General features: G+C 46.9%; 2 protein-coding genes across 4 annotated transcripts; one reads left to right on the top strand and one right to left on the bottom strand.

Moving 5' to 3' along the window:
- Nucleotides 1–779: 779 nt before the first annotated feature.
- LOC125021494 (arrestin red cell) lies at nt 780–11,616 on the top strand. Of its 3 annotated transcripts, none has more exons than XM_047607598.1 (16): nt 783–980; nt 3,511–3,541; nt 3,886–3,946; nt 4,034–4,078; nt 4,435–4,532; nt 5,244–5,342; nt 5,966–6,025; nt 6,135–6,202; nt 6,581–6,716; nt 7,874–7,958; nt 8,081–8,153; nt 8,773–8,910; nt 9,018–9,101; nt 9,272–9,348; nt 9,442–9,496; nt 10,198–11,616. In XM_047607598.1, the coding sequence occupies exons 1-16, from the start codon at nt 958–960 to the stop codon at nt 10,283–10,285; spliced, it is 1,221 nt and encodes a 406-aa protein (XP_047463554.1). In that variant the 5' UTR covers nt 783–957; the 3' UTR covers nt 10,286–11,616. The 3 variants fall into 3 exon arrangements, with proteins under 3 accessions (XP_047463552.1, XP_047463554.1, XP_047463553.1); XM_047607597.1 differs by having other exon boundaries at nt 784–980; nt 10,195–11,616; XM_047607596.1 differs by having other exon boundaries at nt 780–980; nt 9,272–9,496.
- A 7-nt stretch (nt 11,617–11,623) lies between these two features.
- taf9 (TAF9 RNA polymerase II, TATA box binding protein (TBP)-associated factor) lies at nt 11,624–15,174 on the bottom strand. The gene is made up of 7 exons (XM_047607646.1): nt 15,027–15,174; nt 14,621–14,702; nt 13,127–13,263; nt 12,912–13,046; nt 12,722–12,800; nt 12,516–12,629; nt 11,624–11,856 (listed from the first exon to the last, which is right to left on the bottom strand). Exons 1-7 carry the CDS (start codon nt 15,087–15,089, stop codon nt 11,705–11,707), a joined length of 762 nt encoding a protein of 253 aa, XP_047463602.1. The 5' UTR covers nt 15,090–15,174; the 3' UTR covers nt 11,624–11,704.
- Nucleotides 15,175–22,008: the final 6,834 nt, after the last annotated feature.

Below are 22,008 nucleotides of genomic sequence, written 5' to 3'. Positions count from 1 at the left end.
TGGCGCAAATACATGACCATGAGTAAAGGTTCCACATTTAGCTACGAGCTCCGACGCTCACGGGTCATCGGCACAGACAGACCTGGACCTGGACCCGGACCTGGACCCGGACCTGGACCCCGACCTGGACCCGGACCCGGACCTGGACCTGGACCCGGTGGTTTTTATGGACCAGATGAATGTGACAAATCTGAAATTTAAATTCCAACAGAAAGAAACTGACGGTTCAGGGATGTTCAGAGTTACACAACGAATTTACCAGCACGACAACACAAATAAAGAAACCTTGAACCTTGAGCTGCAGCAACACACACACAATAACACACACACACACACAATAACACTATTATACACAATAACACACACACACACAACACTATAATACACTATAATACACAATAACACACACACAATAACACTATAATACACTATAACACACACACACACAATAACACTATAATACACTATAACACACACACACACACACACAATAACACTATAATACACAACACGATCTGCAGAAACATTCACTGTAACACACACTATAACACACAGTATAACACACACACTATAACACACAGTAACACAGTAACACACACTATAACACAGTAACACACACAGTAACACACACAGTATAACACACAGTATAACACACACAGTAACACACAGTATAACACAGTAACACACAGTAACACACACAGTAACACACAGTATAACACACACAGTAACACACACAGTAACACACAGTAACACACACGCAGGGGAGGGAGGCGGCGCAGCTTCCTTTGCGGAAGTCCTGTTTCGGGGGCGGCGCTAAATTAAATTAGCTGCTAACTAGAGATCTGATGGGAGCTGAACGGATCCTCCTCTAAAACTCTGCTTCTCCTTCTCTCCGACACACACCTCGCACCGAGTCCGGGTCCGGCCTCATTTTGTCGGGATCGTCCTGCCGAGGAGATGGGGGACAAGGCGGGCACCAGGTAGGACGGCTAGGCTAGTTAGCACGTTAGCTTCGCTTCTCACGCACTTCGCTGCTGTTAGCCGCGGCTAACGTTAGCGCGGTGGGGGGGTCTTTCTTGGCCCCGTACATCGGAGATTTACCGCTTTACCGGAGAACTGCAAACCCGGAGAGGATCCAGAGGACCCAGCCTCCCGACCCGGGTCTGGCTTCGGTCCCCGGACCCCGGTGACCTCCCTGGCTGGGGGGAAGTTAGCCCAGCAGGGTGGGGTTAGCCAGGACTCCGGTGGACAGGACCGTAGTTCCAGCCTCCGCTCGCAATCTGTCAAATTTAAACCCGCCGCTAAAGCACCGGTGTAACGGAAAGATAGACGGACTATTAGAGCGGAGACTTTAACCAAACACACCTCCAGCACCTCCCGCTGTCTCACTTCTAATAAACAGGACGTTTAAACGGCGGAGACAGGGATTCCCACGGTGTCTTCCACCTAAACACGGCCGTGGCGTTCACGTTAGTGGGCGGCATCGACCCGTGGAAATCCGAACTTAAACCCAACACATTGGTGAATAACAACCGAGGCTGATGATCGATGTCAGCGCCGAGTTTATCAGCACATTTTAATGATCCGTTAAACGCGCAGAGTCGCGTTAATTCCGGTCGACTGCACAGGAAACGGCTTAAAATCAAACATTTTCTAATGGAGTTTGGTGCGGGCGCAGCTATGTTTTTTTTTTTTTTTTTTTTTTAAGCCTGCTCCCAAACCAGGCTAAGGGGTGAGAGGATACCGCAGGATGATGCTAATGAGCTGATGGTTGTCTCTAAAGGTTCCTGGCAGGTAAACGCAGCTCACTGGGTCGGACCGATCCTCCTCTTTATTTATATGGGTGTAAATGAGCCTTCATGTTGTCTGTCAGCTGCAGGTTCATTTATTTGATTTCCAGATGCTGATGCCGGAGTTAAAGAGCTGCCTCAGCTTTAATGTGACTCACAGAGCCTCTTTGTTCCTCGGCCTCCTAGAAAACTCGCTTGTATTTCTAATATTTGGTGATTAGCTGCTGCAGGTTGTTGTGAGCGGTTCAGATCTTAACTGTGCTGCCCAGACACTTCCTTTCAGGAAACTCAGGCCCTTCACGCACAACGTTCACACTGACCTCACACCTTCTCTTTTAGCTGCCACAACGTTTCCCTTCTGCAGGAACTCCCCCACATTTCATCTTCAGCTCTTTCAGCTCCTCGTTGTTGTAGACGTTGAACTCAATTTAAAGTTGGAGGTGAACATCATGTCGTTTTTTTTTATTGTCTTTGCACAACAAAATGAAAAGCTGAACTTTAAAGTGCAGATCACAGGACAAAAGGAGGCGTTAAACGAGTCAGTGCCATTATTCAGCGTCCACCTGTGAACAGCTGATCCTGAGGAAACCAAACCAACAATAACCAGATAAACATTGTCCCACAAAATAAAAGCTGGTATTGATCCCAGATGATCTTTTCTAGTTTATTCAGTTTGACTTTGAACTAAACTCGTCTGAAATAGAAATGAATGGCACCAGGAAGAGATCAGCTGAGACGTGGAGGTCAGAGGTCAGAGGTCAGCTGGTGTCTGTAGACGGAAGATGATGAAGATGAAGATGATGAAGATGATGAAGATGATGAAGATGATGAAACCATGTGGACGTGTCCAGACATGAAGCTGACGTGAGGAGGGACGTCCCTCAGCAGCTCAGCCCAGATAAACAGGATCCGTCCCCAGCTGATGAACAGCTGCGCCCGGCCACTTTATTAGGAACAGCCCGAGACACCTGATGCTGAGGACTTAGTCCTGGTCCTCAGCATCAACCCCGCTCCGTCTCCGTCTGTCCACTGACGCCTTGTTATTAGTGTTAGTGGCGACAGATTATTAAAAACTAGTTGAAAGCTGAACCCATGAGACGAATACATTTACAGACATGAGTAAAACAGAACAGGAAGAACCAGGCTCTGTTTTAGTACTATTATCATTATTATTGGTATAATTAGTAGTATTGTTATTACTATTGTTATCATTCTAGTGATCAAGACGTCCAGAATAAAAAGAAATTAAGACGTTGTCTGGTCTGACCTGGTCTGGTCTGACCTGGCCTGGTCTGGTCTGGTCTGACCTGGCCCGGCCCGGCCCGGTGGGGGGGGTGGTTCTGACCTGGTTTGCATCGTGTTGACTCGTGTAAAATGTAAAGCTGGTCGTTTGCATTCTAAGGCCGGTGGAAAAACCAACTCATTTGTCTTGTAAATGAAGCTGCTCCTGTAAAGGATCCAGACGTGAGCAGCTGACGTCTCCGTGTCTTTAGCTTTAATTGTTTTCATCTCCTTGTATGTGGTTGTCAATGAGAGTCTCTGTGGGACATCCCATAATAACCCACGCCTCAGAAACCACTTCCCTGTCGGCCTCTGTCAGACCAGCTTCATTTCAACATCAACACGACAGGAAACTGAGACACTTCCTCACAGCCTGTTCACACACACTAACTTCTCCTCCTTCTCCTCCTTCTCCTTCTTTCTCTCCTTCCTCTCGCAGAGTTTTCAAGAAGTCCAGTCCCAACTGTAAGGTGAGTGATCTAAATAAAATAAAATTTAGAATCTAATAAAATCAGATTCAAATGACATTAAAATGAGTCAGACATTGTTTAACAGTGGAACCAGGAAGTTCCTAGATGCAGAAACAAAACTACTTCCTGTATAACCAGTCTGATCTATGACAGATCACAGTATAAATAAACAACATATATAATAAACTATATGTGTGTGTGTGTGTGTGTGTGTGTGTTTATATATATATATATATATATATATATAGAGAGAGAGAGAGACTCACTGAGTGTTTTGTTTAGTAACTGATCAGATTTTACTATCAGGTTTTCATGTAAAGTCTGGGTCTGACTGGTCCTCACAGGTCACGGTTTACCTGGGGAAGAGGGACTTTGTGGACCACCTGGACCATGTGGACCCAGTGGGTGAGTGGACGAGTGAATCTGTGGACGAGTGAATCTGGTCCGAGTGGACGAGTTAGTGCTGATTCTTCATCTTCCTCCTCTCGACAGATGGAGTCATCCTCGTCGACCCCGAGTATCTGAAGGACAGGAAAGGTAGGTCCCTGTAGACCTGGACCCTGTAGACCTGGCCCCTGTAGACCTGGCCCCTGTAGACCTGGACCCTGTAGACCTGGAGCCTGTAGACCTGGGCCCCTGTAGACCTGGGCCCCTGTAGACCTGGCCCCTGTAGACCTGGGCCCCTGTAGACCTGGCCCACCTGGACCATGAGTCTGGGTTTCATTCATTAGCTCGTTAGCGCATCACTGCTCTTCTTCTTTTCTCGTTGAGAAACTCAGAGTCTGGATTAAACTGGAGCTTCGTCACTTTTTATTGTTAATCTTTTAAAAACACACAAAAAAACATTACGATAACATCACGAAACCTGTTTCTCCTCCTCTTCCTCTTCGTAGTCTTCGTCACGCTGACCTGTGCGTTTCGTTACGGGCGTGAAGACCTGGACGTGCTGGGTTTGTCTTTCCGGAAGGATCTCTACATCTCCACCTTCCAGGTCAGAGCATTAGCCTGGACGAGCTAACATTTATTAGCCTGGACGCGCTAACATTTATTAGCCTAGACGAGCTAACAGTTATTAGCCTGGACGAGCTAACACTTATTAGCCTAGACGAGCTAACATTTATTAGCCTAGACGAGCTAACATTTATTAGCCTGGGCGAGCTAACACTTATTAGCCTAGACGAGCTAACATTTATTAGCCTAGACGAGCTAACAGTTATTAGCCTGGACGAGCTAACACTTATTAGCCTGGACGAGCTAACATTTATTAGCCTGGACGAGCTAACATTTATTAGCCTGGGCGAGCTAACATTTATTAGCCTAGACGAGCTAACATTTATTAGCCTGGACGAGCTAACATTTATTAGCCTGGACGAGCTAACATTTATTAGCCTGGACGAGCTAACATTTCTTAGCCTAGACAAGCTAACATTTCTTAGCTTTGACGAGCTCTAGATTCCAGAACTAACTTTCAAACGTTTGCATCTTTTTGTCGTTTTATTTTTATTTTGCTGTGTGACTGTGATGTTTTTCATTACCTTCACATTTACTTTTATGTTTTGTTGGGGCCAGTGTCCCCATTAAATAAGGAAAAGTCATTAAATGTGAAGAAAAAAACAATGTTAATCATATCCAGAGACGTTAAACATTGAACAGTAGCAGAGTTTGCGGTGGTGTGTACCTAACGTTTTGTCCTCGGTGTCAGGCCTTCCCTCCGGTGCCTGAAGAACGTAAACCCAACAGCCGGCTGCAGGAGAGGCTGCTGAAGAAGCTCGGCCAACATGCTCATCCCTTCTACTTCACGGTGTGATATAGCCTCCCAGCTAACTAGCTCCTCCTAGCCTCCCAGCTAACACTAGCTCCTCCTAGCCTCCCAGCTAACACTAGCTCCTCCTAGCCTCCCAGCTAACACCAGCTCCTCCTAATCCCCCAGCTAACACCAGCTCCTCCTAGTCCCCCAGCTAACACTAGCTCCTCCTAGCCTCCCAGCTAACTAGCTCCTCCTAGCCTCCCAGCTAACACTAGCTCCTCCCAGCTAACACTAGCTCCTCCTAGCCTCCCAGCTAACACTAGCTCCTCCCAGCTAACACTAGCTCCTCCTAGCCTCCCAGCTAACACTAGCTCCTCCTAGTCCCCCAGCTAACACTAGCTCCTCCCAGCTAACACTAGCTCCTCCTAGCCTCCCAGCTAACACTAGCTCCTCCTAGTCCCCAGCTAACACTAGCTTCTCCTAGTCCCCCAGCTAACACTAGCTCCTCCTAGTCCCCCAGCTAACACTAGCTCCTCCCAGCTAACACTAGCTCCTCCTAGCCTCCCAGCTAACACTAGCTCCTCCTAGCCTCCCAGCTAACACTAGCTACCTTGTAGTGATGGTAGTTAAAACGGTGACAGTTGATTTAAACATTGTTCTCTATTATTTTTCCTCAGATTCCTCAGAATCTCCCGTGTTCAGTCACTTTACAGCCGGGCCCAGAGGACACCGGGAAGGTACCACACACACACACACACACACACACACACACACAGTGAAGACTAAAGACTAATTAATTCACCAGTTAAACTGAAATGAATATATGTGGGCGTGTCCTCTCTACAGGCCTGTGGTGTCGACTTTGAGATCAGAGCTTTCTGCGCCAAGTCGATAGAAGAGAAGATTCACAAGAGGCGAGTTATTTGTTCCCTAATGCAAATCACCATTAGCATCTCTATTAGCGTCACCACTAGTGTCAGTATAGCATCTCCACTAGCATCTCCACTAGCATCTCCATTAGCATCTCTATTAGTATCTCCCCTAGATCCTTTGATGAAAAGGGAATTATAAATAAAATATAATATTATTGTTATTATTATTATTATTATTATTATTATTATCACTAGCATCACCACTAGCATCTCTAGTAGCAACAGCATTAGCAGCATCCTGCTCCAGTGGAGAGAAGTTTCATTTTCAAGAAGCCTTCATGTTCTTCTAGGATGTAGTCAGTGTTGCTGCTTCTCTTGTGGCTCTGTGCATCCAGATGAAAGTGTAGTGTCTTGTTGCAGGAACTCGGTGCGTCTGGTGATCAGGAAGGTCCAGTACGCTCCAGAGAAGCCTGGTCCTCAGCCCATGGTGGAGACCACCAGAAGCTTCCTGATGTCGGACCGGTCCCTGCACCTGGAGGCCTCTCTGGACAAAGAGGTACCATTATCAACCCTCTGGTCCAAATCAACCAGTTATAGACGGCGTAGCATCAAGACGCTTCTCACCGAGTCTCTGGTTCTACTTTAGATCAGTTTTAAATAATGTTGCTAGGTTAAGTAAAACTAGACTGATTCTAAATATCTGAATCTTTCCTGAATATTGTTGTCATGTTTGGTTCACGGAGGAAAACGCTAGCAGGAGGAGAGAGCTAGCAGGAGGAGAGAGCTAGCAAGAGGAGAGAGCTAGCAGGAGGAGGGAGCTAGCAAGAGGAGAGAGCTAGCAGGAGTAGAGAGCTAGCAGGAGGAGAGAGCTAACAAGAGGAGAGAGCTAGCAGGAGGAGGGAGCTAGCAAGAGGAGGGAGCTAGCAGGAGGAGGGAGCTAGCAGGAGGAGAGAGCTAGCCGGAGGAGAGAGCTAGCAGGAGGAGAGAGCTAGCCGGAGGAGAGAGCTAGCAAGAGGAGAGAGCTAGCAGGAGTAGAGAGCTAGCAGGAGGAGAGAGCTAACAAGAGGAGAGAGCTAGCAGGAGGAGAGAGCTAGCCAGAGGAGAGAGCTAGCAGGAGGAGAGAGCTAGCAAGAGGAGAGAGCTAGCAAGAGGAGAGAGCTAGCAGGAGGAGAGAGCTAGCAGGAGGAGAGAGAGAGCTAGCAGGAGGAGAGAGAGAGCTAGCAGGAGGAGAGAGCTAGCAGGAGGAGAGAGCTAGCAAGAGGAGGAGAGAGCTAGCAAGAGGAGAGAGCTAGCAAGAGGAGAGAGCTAGCAGGAGGAGAGAGCTAGCAAGAGGAGAGAGCTAGCAGGAGGAGAGAGCTAGCAGGAGGAGAGAGCTAGCAAGAGGAGAGAGCTAGCAGGAGGAGAGAGCTAGCAGGAGGAGAGAGAGAGCTAGCAGGAGGAGAGAGCTAGCAGGAGGAGAGAGCTAGCAGGAGGAGAGAGCTAACCAGCTACACATGATAGAAAGAAACAACATGACAGCTTCTTTCCTATTGGTGGAAACATGCACCCATCAACCAATCAGGACATGATGTGTCAGTGGTTGCTAAGCAACAGTGAGGCTTTATTCAGTCTATGGAGACAGGAGACAGTTTAGAGATTGGACACATTTGGGACACTTAGACACAGCCTGCTAACCACAGCTGTCCTCTTCCTCCCATGATGCATTGCGTGCAGCTGTATTACCACGGGGAGCCCATCAGCGTCAATGTCCACGTCACCAACAACTCCACCAAGACCGTGAAGAGAGTCAAGATCTCTGGTACGTCTGAGAACTCTCAGAGCTCTCTGTAAATAATCTCAACAACAACAATAATAATAATAATAATAATAATAATAATAATAATAATAATAACGATGATGTTGTTCATGTCCTCTCTGCAGTGCGTCAGTATGCAGATATCTGTCTCTTCAGTACCGCCCAGTACAAATGTCCCGTGGCTCAGCTGGAGGCAGAGTAAGTTTCAGAGTCCTTCATCAGTTCAGTCTAATAATAAATATATTAACAACTCACCAGGAAACGGTTTAATGACAATAATAAATATAGAATTTAATGAATTACAACTCTTCATTGTCCTCCTGATTGGTCTGCTAACCACCAGTCAGAGGGTCAGTCGCCCCCTGCTGGTCATCAGAGAGAAAGCTAACTCCTCCTAGCTAACTCCTCCTAGCTAACTCCACCTAGCTAACTCCACCTAGCTAACTCCTCCTAGCTAGCTCCACCTAGCTAACTCCACCTAGCTAACTCCTCCTAGCTAGCTCCACCTAGCTAACTCCACCTAGCTAACTCCTCCTAGCTAGCTCCACCTAGCTAACTCCACCTAGCTAACTCCACTTAGTTAACTCCTCCTAGCTAGCTCCACCTAGCTAGCTCCACCTAGCTAACTCCTCCTAGCTAGCTCCACCTAGCTAGCTCCACCTAGCTAGCTCTAAATAATGTGATCTGCGTTTTTATTTGCGTTCTGGACACAACTCCGTCTCTTTAAGGATTTATGGTCGATTGTTGTTATGGTTGATTGAAGGGGGTGGGGCTTAGCTAGAGGCTTTTGATTGACCGCAGCGTGTGGTCTCCACAGCGACCAGGTGTCGTCCAGCTCCACCTTCTGTAAGGTGTACACCCTGACCCCCACCCTGGACAAGAACCGAGAGAAGAGAGGCCTGGCTCTGGACGGGAAACTCAAACATGAAGACACCAACCTGGCCTCCTCCACCATGTAACACACACTCACTGCAACACACACATTATAACACACTCACACACCGACCTGGCCTCCTCCAGGTGTGTGGGTGTGGTCATGTGACTGTGCTCCATGTGTTTCAGAGTGAAGGATGTGACCAATAAGGAGGTGCTGGGGATCCTGGTGTCCTACAGGGTCAAAGTCAAGCTGGTGGTTTCACGTGGAGGGTACGACTCACTTCCTGGTCCCACCCCCCTGTGTCACACCGCCTCCCCCTCTGTTCTGTGGCTCCGCCTCCCCTCCCTCCCCTCTGTGTTTATTGGTGCTCCACGTGGGTTTAAACTGGTTTAAGAAGGTCTGACCTGGACCCTGATTGGTGGTGGTCTTGTTTCTCCAGGGACGTGTCGGTGGAGCTGCCCTTCATCCTGATGCATCCTAAACCCGTGGAGCCCCCGGCCTCCCGCCCTCAGTCTGGTGAGTCACAGCCGCCATCGTTTCCCTGGAGAGGACAGGTGGCACCACATGCTAATGCTAATGCTAATGCTAATGCTAATGTGTGTGTTCCAGCTGTGCCAGAGATGGACCCGCCCATCGACACCAATTTGATAGAATTCGACACAAAGTGAGTATCTGCTGATTTAAATCAATCCAGATTAAAAAGAACTTTATTTAAACCAACAGGACCAGGATCATTATCAGGTGTGAACACATTAATCCAGTTTGAGTCCAATGTAAAGCTCCTTTAAACTGGTTTAAACCAAATCTGAACACAAAGTAAAGAGATTTACACAGGAACGAAACTGGATTCAGGTTTGTTTAATCCAGTTTGGATGGATGGATGGATGAGTGTATTGATGGATGGATGGATGAGTGGATGGATGGATGTATTGATGAGTGTATTGATGAGTGTATTGATGGATGGATGGATGAGTGTATTGATGGATGGATGGATGAGTGGATGGATGAGAGTAGTGATGAGTGTATTGATGGATGGATGGATGGACGAGTGTATTGATGGATGAGTGGATGGATGGATGGATGGATGGATGAGTGTATTGATGGATGGATGGATCGATCGATGGATGGATGGACGAGTGTATTGATGGATAGATGGATGGATGGATGGATGGATGGATGGACGAGTGTATTGATGGATGGATGGATGGATGGATGGATGAGTGTATTGATGGATGGATGGATGGATGAGTGTATTGATGGATGGATGGATGGATGAGTGTATTGATGGATGGATGGATGGATGGATGGATGGATGGATGGATGAGTGGATCAGCTGACGTTGTCCCCGTCCTCGTCTCTCAGCAGCATGTCCCAGGACGATGACTTTGTCTTCGAGGACTTCGCCCGCCTGCGACTGAAGGGAGCGGTGGACGACAAGGACGAGGACTGTTAGACCCCAACGCCCTCAACACACAACCACACACGATACACAACTAAACTACACACACACACACACCACACCAACGTTCACGCTACATTCCCAGCAGAGGGTGGTGATGATGATGGAGGTGGTGTTCTTCCTCTCTAGCTTCGTCCATCCGTCTTCTGTCCAACGTGAGGGGGAGGGGCTTCAGGTGTGGGAGGGGAGGGGCTTCTGTGCGGGGGGGGGGCTTCATCTGCTTTTTGTTTGAATGTCGACGGCCATCTTGTACAAAAACAGAATCTATATTTGGAGCTGTGTGTGTGTGTGTGTGTGTGTGTGTGTGTGTCATCGCCGCGGCAACGAGAGGAAACAGACATTCACATGAGTCTTAACAGGCGTTTCACCAGCATCTTCTCCTCCTCCCTTATCCTCCTCCTCCTGCTCCTCCTCCTCCTCCTCCCCTTCCTCCCTTATCCTCCTCCCCCTCCTCCTCCTCCTCCTCAGGATGGAGCTCTGCTGCTGTTCATTCATTAATCTGTGTTGTGCCTTTGAAGCCAAACTTTTTGAGTTGAATTATTTTTGTTTTTTCTGTGTCAAACATTTTTTATTATTATTTTAAGTCTAAAACTAAATGATCTAAAAGAAACAATAAAAACTATAAATCTTATTCAGATAAATGACGTTAAACCTGTTTGTAACTCTTTTAATATAAATAACATGATTTATTGAAGCTGTTTTTATTTTTAACCTGAGTTGTTGCCAATGAACAGATCAACGTTAGAACCATGACGGCCAAAATAATGTGAACAGCAGCACCTCCTCCTCCTCCTCCTCCTCCTCCTCCTCCTCCTCCTCCTGATGAAGGTCTTCAGCTCCAGTTTCTTTCTCTCAAATTTGTCGCTTGATAAAATTTATTTTTTACTCCACAAACAAACACGTGTCAGGTGACTCGAGTGCTGGCCTCTGATTGGACAAATGTTAAACCCCTCCCCTTCTGGCATGTTTGATTTCTTCCTCTTCATTGTGAATATTTGGGGCAAAACTGCTTCATGTGAAAAGATTTGGATAAGCCCCGCCCCCTGCCATGCCATGCCCCACCCCCTGCCAAACAGGAAGTGATTTCTGCGCCGCCAGAGCAGAGTCTGATTATTACGCTTCTTCTTCTTCAAATTATAGTTATTATAATAATTATTATTATTATTATTATTATTCTGGTGACTTCTTACTTCTACTGTATCATCACTGCGACCGTGATTATTCTCATAATCATCTTGAGAGTCTATTGTTTGCCATGTATTTTTTATTTTGAGATTTTTATTTTAGTTTTCTTTTTATTATTAAAGGTAAAATGAACTAACGGACGCCGGCTTCGCTCTTTGTCTCAACTTTATTGACTCTTCTAGAAAACAGACAAACATCACATGGAGGGGCTCAGCGGTTGGGGGGGCGTCATAGGGCGTCGTAGTCGTCGTCGTCTTCGTGTTTCCTCTTCAGAGACTCGGCCGAGTTCTGTGTCACCATGTTGGTGGTGATGAGGATGTTCTTAGAGCCGATCAGAGACGGGTTGATGAGGACGTTGGAGACGGGCGTGGACGGCGTCGCTGCCGGGACAGAAACAGACCAAACTCATTACTGGGCTAATGTTAGCTTCTTTAGCCTGTTGCTAGCCTGTGTTAGCATCAGTGGCTGCTTATAAAAGACCCTGGCTATCTTGCTGATGCTACTGTTAGCCAAACGTAGCTGCTGCTCCAATCATAATTTGATCAACATAGTTGCTCATGTTAGCTAATGCTAATCAAGTGGCTAACGTTAGCCCTGCTTGACCAATCTGTTTGTTGGGGCGGAGCTTAATGTGGTGATGGACATAAGAGGAACAGTTGTTATAAACATCATCTTTATGATGCTACCGTTAGCTGCTACATTAGCATAAACAAGCTAGCTATCTTATAGCTTAATCATTTGGTCGGTATGATTGCTCAGGTTAGCTTCTTTATGCTAATTAAATGTGTTAGCTAACCCTGCTCAACCAATCAGATCTTATGGGCGGGGCTTAATGTGATGACAGAAGAGTAATAGTACTCCTACACATCACATTTATGATGCTACTGTTAGCTGCTACTGTTAGCTGCTACATTAGCCTAACCTTCATTAGGTTAATTAAGTAGTAAGTGGTGCTTGGCTAGGCTAGGCTAACGCTATGCTGCTCATCAATAGCAGATTTTCAGCCTCGTCCTTCAGATGTAAATAAACCGGTTCTTACTGGTTTTGGCCGAGGCCGTCTGGGAGGGGGGGGGGATCTGAACCGTGAACCTCTGACCCGTCAACGACACCGGAGCTCCGACTTTAGTGGAGACCGACTGGACAGAGGGAGTCCCTGTGGAGGAAAGGGGTCAGGACCAGGTCAGAACTGGGTCAGGACCGGGTCAGAACTGAGTCAGGACCGGGTTCGGGTCTGGGGGAACTCACCAAGTGTCGGGGTGCTGGGTCTGCTGGAGACGGCGCCCACGCTGAGTCGAGGGACCGTGATCCTGCCGGCCGACGAGACCTGGATCAGAACAGACCTGAGTCAAGAATGTCTGGACCACGGGACCAGGTCCCAGGTAAAACTAGTTCTAGGAGAATAGGCCTATAGAGAAGGAGGGTTTGGGGGGGGCACCTTCTTCTGGACAGACTTGAGCCGGTAGTTGGGGGCCGTCAGGCAGTAGCGGTCCGGGGGCAGTCGAGGGCCGGCGTAGGGTTTGATGAGGGGCAGCGGAGTCTGGTTCTTCTGTCGAGCCACTTCCAACAGGAACTGGACACACGAGCATCAACACTTAAAGCAACACCTGATGCTAATGCTAAGCTAGCCTGATAAAGGGGGCGGGGCCTTACGTCTCGGGGTGGTGGGGACGTGAAGGACTGGTCCATGCGGCACTGGATCGCCAGCTTGATGTCATCAGCGTCCACAGACGACTTCTTAGCGTGGGTGGAGTAGATCTTAGCGTCCTCGATGATGGTCGTCACATACCCTGGAGACAGAACAAGACCAGGACAGGTCAGAGACCAGAGACCAGAGACCAGGACAGGTCAGAGACCAGAGACCAGAGACCAGGACAGGTCAGAGACCAGAGACCAGAGACCAGGACAGGTCAGACACCAGAGACCAGGACAGGTCAGAGACCAGGGGAGACCAGAGACCAGGACAGGTCAGACACCAGAGACCACCAGAGACCAGAGACCAGGACAGGTCAGAGACCAGAGACCAGAGACCAGAGACCAGGACAGGTCAGAGACCAGAGACCAGAGACCAGAGACCAGGACAGGTCAGAGACCAGAGACCAGGACAGGTCAGAGACCAGGGGAGACCAGAGACCAGGACAGGTCAGAGACCAGCAGAGACCAGAGACCAGGACAGGTCAGAGACCAGAGACCAGAGACCAGGACAGGTCAGAGACCAGAGACCAGGACAGGTCAGAGACCAGGACAGACCAGGACAGGTCAGAGACCAGGACAGGTCAGAGACCAGCACAGACCAGAGACCAGGACAGGTCAGAGACCAGCAGAGACCAGGACAGGTCAGAGACCAGCACAGACCAGAGACCAGGACAGGTCAGAGACCAGCAGAGACCAGCACAGACCAGAGACCAGCACAGACCAGAGACCAGAACAGGTCAGAGACCAGGAGAGACCAGGGGAGACTAGGGGAGACCAGAGACCAGGGGAGACTAGGGGAGACCAGGGGAGACCAGGGGAGACCAGGGGAGACCAGAGACCAGGGGAGACTAGGGGAGACCAGGGGAGACCAGAGACCAGGGGAGACTAGGGGAGGTCAGGGGAGACCAGGGGAGACCAGAGACCAGGGGAGACCAGGAGAGACCAGGGGAGACCAGAGACCAGGGGAGACCAGGAGAGACCAGGAGAGACCAGAGGAGACTAGGGGAGACCAGGGGAGACCAGAGACCAGGGGAGACCAGGAGAGACCAGGAGAGACCAGAGGAGACTAGGGGAGACCAGGGGAGACCAGAGACCAGGGGAGACCAGGAGAGACCAGGGGAGACCAGAGACCAGGGGAGACCAGGAGAGACCAGGGGAGACTAGGGGAGACTAGGGGAGACTAGGGGAGACTAGGGGAGACTAGGGGAGACTAGGGGAGACTAGGGGAGACCAGGGGAGACCAGGGGAGACTAGGGGAGACTAGGGGAGACTAGGGGAGACCAGGGGAGACCAGGGGAGACTAGGGGAGACTAGGGGAGACCAGGGGAGACTAGGGGAGACTAGGGGAGACCAGGGGAGACTAGGGGAGACTAGGGGAGACTAGGGGAGACTAGGGGAGACTAGGGGAGACCAGGGGGGGCCATGTGATCCTGTAGTTTCCTGCTGACTCACTGTAGGTGAACTCCAGCATCTGGTTGATGACTCTGGGCTCGTACTCCGTGATCCCCATGTCCTTCAGGATCTGGATCATCACCTGAGAACAACATCGTCTTCATCAGTAACTGAGTAGAAGCCGGAGTTTATTTACTCGTTAGATTATTTCCTTGAGTCTGAGCTGAAGTTTCTTCTAAACATTCAAACTAACTCTGCTCCAATATTCACATCATTTACTTCTATTTACTGTAAAAACGGAGCTAAGCTAATGGCTAGGCTAACACGTAAGCTCGTACTGTTTTAAACAGTAAGTTAAATGCTAAGCCAAATGCTAAGCTAGCTGCCCGCGGCGCGATGAAACGGACCCGGAAACAAACTGTAGATTAATGTGAAAGAAAGTGAAGCGGACATTTATTAGATTTACCTGAGCATCTTTCGGGATGGTTTTAGGGGCGGACATTTTATTCTCCCCGTAGCGGCTGCGCATGCGCCACTGCGTCTTCTTCTACTAATCCCGAACACTTCCGTGTTTGCTGCCGCCTTCAGGCGGAGAGTGAGAACTACCAAAAGGATCCAGAGGGCGTCGAATAAAGGACCAGTAGTTTTTTCTGAGACCAGGTCATCGTGTGGATCAGAGGCACCAGATTCTGGTCCGATGTAAACCTCAGCTCCTCACTAGTCTCAGAACAGATGAAAGTACCACCAGCCCCGTTTCTTTCATTCAGCGCGGGGTCAACATGACCTGGATGAACCTTCACACACTTAACAAAACCATCTATTTACTTCTTTATTTTTATTAAAAACCCTGTAAATATCTTCATTTTATGAGTGTTAAAGGTCTATTTATCTTTATCTATTGGTCAACTTTAGGTACATAGATAGATAGATAGATAGATAGATAGTAATGTGACAGTAATGTGCTGTAAGTAGTACAGTACTAAGTACTAGTCACATATTTTACATGTTAATGTCAGAACAGCCTCAGACATACGTCGTCTGGGCTGATGATGTGTTGGTGTGTTGTGTTCATGTCTGTGTATGTTTGTGTACAAGCTGCTGGACACTTGAATTTCCCCCAGGGGATAAATAAAGTGTTTTTCTATTCTATTCTGTTCTATTCTATTCTATTGTATTCTATTCTATTCTATTCTTAATACTGTATGTGTACAGCACATGATAATAATTCACTGTCATTTAAAACTTGATGTTTGTCTCTGTTTTTATTTTTAATATCAAACATAATTTAATGTTTTAACGTGTTGAAGAATCACAATAAATGTGTGTGTTTCATGTTTAAACACAATCTTAATGTGAAATTAATAAATGTGTTTCAGATTTCTTTATTGACACAAACTCATAAAATATTTGAGTCCAAACAATAAATATTAAACACATTTAATCCAGAGACTCAGTCACTTTCTTCACTTTCTTCTTCTTCAGTTGTTAATAAAGTTTATGTTTGTCATCTACATCAGGTCTGTAGGAGGCGCTACAGGAGAACTCACCACGGACACACTTGGTTTTCCATGTAACCCCCCCCCCCCGTGTGTGGAGGGAGGGGGGGTCATGTGACAGGTCAAAGGTCGTGGTCTGTGCTTTGGTCAGAGCCAAGATGGCGGCGCAGGTGTTTTTCCCATGGTGAGTATTTACCTGCAGAGTTTATGGACACGTTGACGCCATAAAACCACGAGAGCTGCTCCCAATGATTAACCTTTACAGCCGCCATAACATTATGACCACCCACACTACATGCCCCCCCCCCCCGCCTTCTCCTTCCCTTTGGTGTCACAGTTCACGCTGCATCACAGGTGCATTCTGGGTAAACAGTGGTAGGAGGGGCCGTCCAGGAAGAGCCATTAGCTTTAGGAGAATTAGCATTTTTAGCTACAGCGGCTCAGAGGTGTCAGTCCTGTGACCTTTGACCTCCTCAGTCAATAGTGAAGACTCCTCCTCCTCCTCCTCCTCCTCCTCCTCCTCCTCCTGCTGCTGCTCCTCCTCCTGCTGCTCCTCCTCCTGCTCCTCCTGCTGCTCCTCCTCCTGCTCCTCCTGCTCCTGTTCCTCCTGTTCCTCCTCCTCCTCCTGCTCCTCCTCCTCCTGCTCCTCCTCCTCCTGCTGCTCCTCTCCTCATCCTGCTCCTCCTCCTCCTCCTCCTCCTCCTCCTGCTGCTCCTCCTCCTGCTGCTCCTCCTGCTGCTCCTGCTCCTCCTCCTCCTCCTCCTGCTGCTCCTCCTCCTGCTCCTCCTCCTCCTGCTCCTCCTGCTGCTCCTCCTCCTCCTCTCCTTCTTCTCCTCCTCCTCCTCCTCTTCCTCCTCCTCTCCTCCTCCTCCTCCTCCTCCTTCTTCTCCTCCTCCTGATAAATATGAGTGTTTGATATTTAGGACACAACAATAAATGAGCGTTAGCGTAGCCTAACATGCTACTGTAGACAATATAAAACAAAAATAGGAGGAGGAGGAGGAGCAGCAGGAGGAGCAGGAGGAGGAGGAGCAGGAGGAGGAGCAGCAGGAGGAGCAGGAGGAAGAGGAGATGGAAGAGGAGGAGAAGGAGCAGCAGCAGGAGCAGGAGGAGGAGGAGGAGGAGCAGCAGGAGGAGCAGGAGGAGGAGCAGGAGCAGGAGGAGCAGGAGGAGGAGGAGGAGGAGCAGGAGGAGAAGGAGGAGAAGGAGGAGGAGGAGGAGCAGGAGGAGGAGCAGGAGGAGGAGGAGCAGCAGGAGGAGATGGAGGAGAGAAGGAGGAGGAGGAGGAGCAGGAGGAGGAGCAGGAGGAGGAGTGTATCTGAGCCGTTGTGCAGCGTCACCAGGACGAAGGTTAACCAGGAGGACGGTTTATTACGGGTCAGAGTTCAGAGAAAAGATCAGAGTCATGATTGTTGGAGCTTCTCTGACTTTAATCTGGTGCTTTATGGTTCATCTTTACCTTTTTCTTCATGTGCTGCTAAAGGGTTTTTATGAGCTGATGGAAATTTCCATGGAGCTTTTAAGTCAGTTTAAATCTCTTTTTATTGGCTGCAGTAAAAACAGAAGCAGCTCGAGCAGCCGTCAATCACCTCGTCTCTAAAACATTCATTTCTCTTCATCGTTTCACGTTTAACTTCCAGCTGTTTAACAGAAGCAGCTCTAATTAATGCTAATCTGCTGCTAAGCGCTACCGAGCTAGCTTAGCACGTTAGCATGTTAGCAGAACCAAAACCCCTGTTTAAAACATCATTAATCACATTATTAGTGATTCTACTGGAGCAGGAGATGATTCAGTCACTGGTGAATAAATGTTCATGTTCTGTTGATTCATGTCACGGACACGAGAAGAACCGGTACCATGGAGACATGATGCATGAATCCACTGCCTCAGGAACACCAGCAGAACCGGGCCCAGCAGGACCAGACCCAGCAGAACCAGACCCAGCAGAACCAGACCCAGCAGGACCAGACCCAGCAGAACCAGACCCAGCAGGACCAGACCCAGCAGAACCAGAGAGGAAATCTGCTTCTCTGTGGCTCAGAGCTGGAAAACACATTTTCATCTAGAACACGTTCTTCCTGAAACACGGATTCAAAGAACCAACACTAGACACGAAACACAGACACGAAGAGAAACACAACGTTGACAAAAATCCTAAATTCAGCATTTAAAGTTTAATAAAGAATATTCAGTTTAATAAATAATATTGAGTTTAATAAATAATATTAAGTTTAATAAATAATATTAAGTTTAATAAATAATATTGAGTTTAATAAATAATATCATCAGCGTGTTTCTCTCTAACTTTAACTGGGAACCAGAGAATTATCTAATAATGACGCAGCTTTTATTAACCTACACACTCATAATATCCAAGATTCAAACATACACCACACAGTCTATTTACAGAGGAACCAGGTGGACCTGGACCTGGACCTGGACCTGGACCTGGACCTGGACCTGGACCTGGACCAGGACCTGGACCTGGACCTGGACCTGGACCCGGACCCGGACCCGGACCTGGACCTGGGCCTGGATGTGAACTATGTTGGCCCTGTCAGACCAGATCTTTATTAGTATTAGAATATAACTCTAATAAAAAAAAATGAATGAAGTTGAAACTAAAGTCAGAACGATTGAACCTTAGAACTGTTTCCTGTCAATAATGTTTAAGTAGTAAAAAATAATTCTTTCATTTTCTCTTCCTTACGTGTGTTTTACATCTTTATATATAATCTGTAAATAATAATATATATTTATATAATATATCATTGATTATATTTACATAGTATGTTAATTATAATATTTATACAATATGTTAATTATAATATTTATACAATATGTTAATTATAATATTTATATAATATATTAATTATAATATTTGGACACAGGATGATTTAAATTAATTACATGTAGAAAAACACATGACTCTGTCACAGTGTTGACAACAGATCCAACACAGGATTAATCTGATCCTGGTTCTGATCCTGGTTCTGATCCTGGTCTGGAGCAGCTGCAGAGGGTAAATCACCATGGTTACTGGTCCAGGATAAAGTTATCCTGCTTTACTGTAACTGACCTGAGGATAAATTCATCCAGGATTAATCTCACTCTTCTTAGTTTTATGTTTCTATTTTTATTTTTGCCTTCAGGATAATTTACTATTTGTAGTTGATTGTTTCTTTTTTTTTTTTGTACATTTTAAAATCCTGATATTTATTTTCTTTAAGTTGCTTCATTCATTTTCTTTTATTCATTTACTTTAATTTATAATTGAGAATAACATTATTATTATTATAATTATTATTATTATTATTATTATTATTATTTTATTTTTTTCTGATCCTGATATTTTTTTTTATTTATTATTTATAATAGTTTTCTCAGACGGTTTCGTTGCTGGACGTGTTTCTAGAAATGTTTTTTTTCTGTCTCTGTTTTGTGGTTTATGATTTTAAAGATTTTAAAGTCTTGATGTTTATTGTCATTGAGCTTATTTAGATATTTTTAAACGGCTGTAAAATCCTCATTAGTGTTGACACTGAATATTGTAAAGTCGACTTAATTGAACTAGAGCAGGTGATAAGTGGCTCAGACGAGTTAACGAGACTCAAGACGCTTCACTGATAAACACCTTCATAAAACATTTCATTTAATAGATGTTAAATATTCATTAAATGTAATATATTGAATAAAATGTGTGTATTTAATATGTTAAATACATTTAAAATATCATATTTTATTATGGTGTTAAAATCCATGAGGCCGTTTAAAGACACGAATATAAAACTATAATTTATTTTATTTTAATCATGATATTTTCTTGCTGCTGCGTCGATGACATATTTAATTGTATTGTGTTGTGTTGTATGTGTTGTGTTGATGGTCTGGTTGGGGGGAGTCGGGGGAATACCAGGAGTCCCGTCGTGTCTTCATTGCTCCTTTACAGCTCCACTGTTTATCCTCCACCGATGTGCGGCCGCGGGTCGTATTAGGGGCTGTAAGTATATTGTAAATGAAAGTTTATGGTAAAATGGCTCATAAACGCTCGGCTGTATAAGTCTGAACGATTCCCACGGCGTTTATAGACGTGAGGCGTGAGGAGCTGTTGACCCTGTGACAGCGTTTAATAAACACCTCACATCAGATGACCCCCGGGCTCCGGTCCGGGTTCTGGTCCGGGTTCTGGTCCGGGTTCTGGTCCGGGCTCCGGTCTGTTCAAGCTCGACGCCGTGGTGGTTTGTTGGCGGCCATTTTGTGAGCGAGCGGTGAGCGGCGTGGTGAAATGGCCGCCGCCCTCGCCTGTGTTACCTGGCGTGGACCCTCCACAGGTGACGTGAGGTCGACGCCGTGACTCGACTTCCCGCTGACGAGCTGCCGCTTGAACATTTGACCTGGTTGATAACGGACGAGGATGTTGTTCCTCATTAACACAGAGAGACGCCATAAAAACTCTCCTTCTGCTTCTGATAACAGCCTCAGGAACACGGAGCTGTTTCACTGCTCAGTGCGGAGCTGATGTGGACGAGGCTAATGCTAAGCTAGCTTCAATAACAACCTTTAATGTGGGGTTTAACTGTAGAGCCAAGATGGCCACCAGGTCTGGAACTGGATCCAGGTTCTGGATGATTAACTCATCTCCACCTCCACTAGTTATTAACGACGTTTAGATCCAGCTCCATCATGGATGCTAACTTTGCTAGCTAGCTAATTACATCCTCACATCCTCACCATGAGGCCACTTCTTGTTTCTATGGCGACAGATAACTTATTGACATACATCAGTGTGATGCTAACGACCTAAAATTTGCATGATGTTAAACTACCACTGAGGGGGCGTGGCTTATGACCAGCCACCGGGGGGCGGGGCTCATGCTCTGAGGTAACAGCAGAGCTAGCATGTTTGCACTCTGTGGTAATTATGAGGTCGACCAAAGAGTCGCGTCCATAGATTTATATTTATAAACAGTTGTTGGCTGCGCTAATTCTAAATGTTGCTAATTACTATGTTTGTATCAGGTTTGGATCGTTTGGACTGGAAGCTAGGTGAAACTAGGTGGAGTTAGCCAAGATGGCGGCAGCCACAGACGCCACGCTGAGCTTCAGATCCGTTCTTCAAGACGGAGGAGGCTTCACCACAGAGTGAGTCTCTGCTGACGCCTCAAAAACCCACGGACATCTGTAACTTATAAAGAATTTAAAGGGACTTTAGCAGGAATAGCTAAGGGAGCTAACGCTAACACCACTCCACTGGAAACCAAGGCCACGAAAATAAAGTTTTAATTCAGAGTTTGCATTAATGTTCAACCTGTTGCTTCTAATCCAGAATGTTTATATCAGACATGAACTGTGAGTCTGAACCAGACGAATGAATACGTGAACCAGCTGAATGTCTGCATCTCTAATCGTCCATCGCTGCTATCGGAGCTCATCGCGCCTCCTCAACAAACATTTCTGTGTTTCTGTGGTGAAAGCATTTTTACTGCCTCCAGCCGCTCATAAAGTTTATGGCGGTGAAGAGGCCGAGCGGCTCGGCTCTCATTACCGTCTGTTTACCCACAAATGAGACTCAAGCTGTTGCCACCGACAACACGGACTCACTTTCTGTTTCCCTTCACAGAAATAAAGACGTGGACACGTATCATTTCATTTCATCGACCCCCCCCCCCCCACACACACACTCACACACACACACTCACACACACACACACACACACACACACACACACACACACACACACACACACCGTAAGAAAAAAATACGTTTCACAACTTTGGTCTTTTTTACTTTCTTAGAAAATGGACAGAACAGGTTAATGACTCATTCTGCACTAAAACAACCAGGTCACTCATTAGCTGTTGCATGCTAGGTAGCCTAGCCTAAAAAAAGCTAACATTAGCCTCATGGTTGTTAAGATGGTCTTAGAAGCTAAAGTTAGCCCATGCTACAC

Source organism: Mugil cephalus, chromosome 15 (genome assembly GCF_022458985.1).
Source record: "Mugil cephalus isolate CIBA_MC_2020 chromosome 15, CIBA_Mcephalus_1.1, whole genome shotgun sequence".
Lineage (NCBI taxonomy): Eukaryota > Metazoa > Chordata > Actinopteri > Mugiliformes > Mugilidae > Mugil > Mugil cephalus.
Note: the sequence above shows the minus strand (reverse complement) of the source record. Positions and strands in the feature narration are given on the sequence as shown.